Consider the following 3,827-nt stretch of genomic DNA (forward strand, 5'->3'; position numbering starts at 1 on the left):
GGGGCTACAAGAGGGTGGCCGGGCCTGCAGGGGAGGAGGCTGTGCGGGGAGGTGCGGGCAGGGCTCGGTTCAGTGCCTGGCTGGGGAGTAGGAGGGGAGCAGCGACGGGTGCCTGGTGCTGGCATGCTGGAGGGCCTGGGGGTGCGGCAGCAGGGGGAAAATTGGGACGAGGGATGTCAAGTAGATAAAGAGGGCTGGCTGCGCTTCAGCTGGCGCTTTAGCAGGACATCCAAGGTGCGCTGCTGCTGCTGTTAAGGAAGCTGCAGGGTCGTGCCCTTCCTCTAGCCGCTGTGCCGTGGTGGGTGCCTCGGGCCCAGCAGCACGCACTTCTCCCTGGATGTCCCCTTGCCTGCGCACCTCGCCCTGGATGTCCCCTTGCCCGTGCACCTCGGTGGACAGTGGGAAGTGCAGGGCAGAGAACACTTCTGATACTGTGAAAACAAGTTTCCCTGGCAAAAATTTGGTCCATTGTATTCTTTGTCTGGGTTGTTTGGCTTTTATGCTGTGTGCCTGAAATCACAGGGTATGATGAATTAATCACGTCCTTGTAGTGTAGGCCAAAGCTCTTGGGATGGGGAAAAATGACAGTAATCGGGGATGCTTCTCTGTGTTGAGGATATTCCATACTCAGGTTTATTCTCTTCTGCAGATGAATAAGATTTTTGTCTGGGGGCCTGTCTCTTCCAAGACGGTTTTGATTTGGACTGGAGAGTTTGATGCTTGGCTGGCTTGAAATGAGACACTTGATGTTTTTTGCCTTGTGCCAAACACACGCTTCTACATGCAGTTTTCAGAATTGCTCTAGAAATTGGAAGAGCCAAATACATGATAAGAACTGAAAAACAGTTTGGCTTATTTTGCTGAAAAGTGTTTTTTTTCCAAAGAAATTGTTTATCATAAAAAATTGAAAACATTCCTGTCAAGGTTCTAGTCTTTAAACACCCTTGGAGAGGTGTAATTATTTCAAGTTTTCTAAGCTGTGCGGTATATTGGCATTGCTGTCATGTAATTTTTTCAATAGATCAAACTCTAAAATGTTAGATCACATGTATTTTGCCTAAATCCAATTTGACAAATTCTCTGGAACAAAAAGTGTTACTCTTTCACTTGCTGTCTACTGTGATCTTGCTCCTGAATCAGTATTGTGCAGCTGTAGGGACACTTGTCGTGTTTTAATTGTTGTTCTGCCCATGCAATGTGAATGCAATTAAATATGCATATAAGGAGACTTATGATCTTAGATCTTAACAAGAAGATAACTTTTTTAGTACCACTTTGCAGAAATCATATTACTACAAACCCCCAAGAAACGAAAAACTCTGTTAACCTGCAATTGTTGTTTTTTGTTGATATCTGAACTTTTTTAACAATGCACATAACAACATACTTTCTTTTGAATTACTCTAATGTTTGACTTACAGGTAATTTCACAAAGTTAATAGAAATAATTCTGAGCTTAAAAATACTGTAGAAGATTAAAACATGGTTTTGTGAACATGTGGGAAATTGGCAGTGGAAAGGAAGGCTGTGTTTTGTAGGCTCACCCTGTGTGCCTTATCTGGATGAGTACTGGTCTCATTCTGATTTATTCTGCCGCGTAAGCACCAAAAGTATTCTTTTAATAGTATGTTGGCAGGATGTCTTTTGATTGCCTCCCCAGTTTATGCTGTCAGGAGATAGACTGCAAGCATTAAAAGAGGCTGCAAAAGCAGAGAGTTCAGCCCAGCTCTTCAGGAACCAGATTTAAATATCAAACTTCCGTATTAAACAATGTCCCAAAATGCTCTTTGTTGTCCTGGAAGATGTCTATGGCCTCTCAGTAATGAACAGGGATGAAAGTATAGCACTGTCCTGGTTTTGGCGGGGCTAGAGTTAATTTTCTTCCTAGTAGCTGGTTTAGCACTGTGTTTTGGATTTAGCATAGGAATAATGTCGATAACGGGCTGATGTTTTAGTTGTTGCTGAGCAGTGTTTACAGTAAGTCAAGGACGTTTCAGCTCCTCACCCCGCTCTGCCAGCGAGGAGGCTGGGGCGCACAGGAGAGGGGGCACAGCGGGGACAGCTGACCCCAACTGGCCTAAGGGATATTCCAGATCACAGAATCATTAAGATTGGAAAAGACCTTTAAGATCATCAAGTCTGACTGTCAACCCAACACCACCATGGCCACGGAACCATGTCCCGAAGTGCCATGTCTACTCATTTTTTGAGCGCTTTTTCTTTCTGTATGGACACTGAACAATAAAACTGGGGGGAGATCACTGCTCAGGGACTGGCTGGCCATCAGTCAGCGGGTGGTGAGCAACTGCATTGTGCATCACTTACTTTGTATATTATTATTATTTTCCCTTCCTTTTCTGTCCTGTTAAACTGTCTTTATCTCAACGCACAAATTTTCCCTCCCCCCCCCAATTCTCTCCCCCATCCCATAGTGGGGTGGGGAGCGAGCGAACGGCTGTGTGGTGTTGAGCTGCCTGCAGGTTTCTTCTGAGGTATGTACAGGTGGCTCCTGGGTTCCCTCGAGGTTTGGCATTTGGGTGGTGTATAAACTGCTTTGCATAACTCTATTTCCAGCCACTGTGTGTATGTGTGTTACAGTAAGGCGGTAGCCTCTTTTGTTGTGGTTTTGGTTGATTGACCTTGTAAAATGCATCCTGTGCTGCTTTTGTTTTTCTGTTTGCTGAAGGCAGGAACAAGTCCTCACGATGCCAGCGTTGCCTCTGGATGAACTCCAGCTGACAGAAAGGGATCCCAAGACAGGGAAGCTGAGAACTTTACCGGCACTGGTGAGCTATGTTTTTCCTGAAGGCCAAACAAGGCCTTTAATTGCCCTATATTTGGGCCTCGGCAAAACTAGCCCTTGGTCCAGGATATAATGAACTTTTGTCAGCTTGCCTGTTAAATTTTTTTATTCATGTTGTAGTGCATTCAGGTAGTTGAGAGTTTTATTTCAGTGGTGGGTAAATGAAAACTTACTGTGTTCAACATCTATAGTGAGCTGCATTCTCCCAGAACTCCTTATTCTTTTGAGGAACAGCCTGATTAGCAATGTAATCTTTGCTGCAACAGGGAGAATGCTTTGGGAGCTTTTGCAAGCTCTGCGTGAAGTTTAGCTGTGATTTATGGTGCTGGGATAAGTCCATCCATTTGCTGCATCCCATGACCTCCTGCCCTGTAGCTTCAGCTTGGTGAAATCAGAAAATTAAATCCACAGTTACCCTTTTCTCCCAGAAATAAGGTGTGGAGAGAGCCTTCTCGTGGGCATGTTGCAGAAGTGGGACCTGCCATTAATGCTGCTTGCTTCTGAGGAGCTTTACCCTGGGCTTATGTGTGGGTTGAGGCAGAGCTCTAAGCTGCTGCTCCTCGCCCCTCAACATGATTCTCATTCTAAGATGGGAGTATTTGGGCAAAGCCTGTTCAGTAACCCTTGGGAAGGGTAGTGAAATGTTTCTTCTCTGTATTTGGTGGTCATGTCGGTTTGATTTCATGGCATGTTATGCAAGAAGTGGTTCGGAGGAAGAAGAGAGAATGCAGGCCATGTTTCAAAGGCATGACATTAAGCTGGTGCTGTTTGTTTTGAAGGTGTGGGAGGATTGCTTTGCTTTGCAAGGCTTTTGGTTAATAGAATGCAAGGAGCAATGTCTACTGAATTATGAAGGTCTGAAAATAGTGTTGATAGATAAGGATACAAACCCTCCGATCTGCTGCCTTGAAAGATTAGAAAACAGGAAGTTACCAGGGAACTGAATGTCAGTTTATATCAAAGTATAATTTTGTGTTGGTTTCCTAAAATTCAGTGAGCAGTGCAAATGGTAAGTGGGCATTCC

General features: G+C 44.8%; 1 protein-coding gene across 2 annotated transcripts in view; it reads left to right on the top strand.

The window, feature by feature from the left end:
- The first annotated feature begins 2,692 nt into the window (after positions 1-2,692).
- The window catches only part of ASCC2 (activating signal cointegrator 1 complex subunit 2), a 23,701-nt gene continuing 22,566 nt past the window's right edge, over positions 2,693-3,827 (top strand). The window contains exon 1 of one of the 2 annotated variants that reach the window (XM_010291836.1): positions 2,693-2,786. In XM_010291836.1, the coding sequence (XP_010290138.1) occupies positions 2,706-2,786 (81 nt within the window). In that variant the 5' untranslated portion in view covers positions 2,693-2,705. The remainder of the gene's footprint in view (positions 2,787-3,827) is intronic. The other variant, XM_010291844.1, reaches the window with a different exon arrangement.

This window comes from Phaethon lepturus, unplaced genomic scaffold (assembly GCF_000687285.1).
Source record: "Phaethon lepturus isolate BGI_N335 unplaced genomic scaffold, ASM68728v1 scaffold10740, whole genome shotgun sequence".
NCBI lineage: Eukaryota > Metazoa > Chordata > Aves > Phaethontiformes > Phaethontidae > Phaethon > Phaethon lepturus.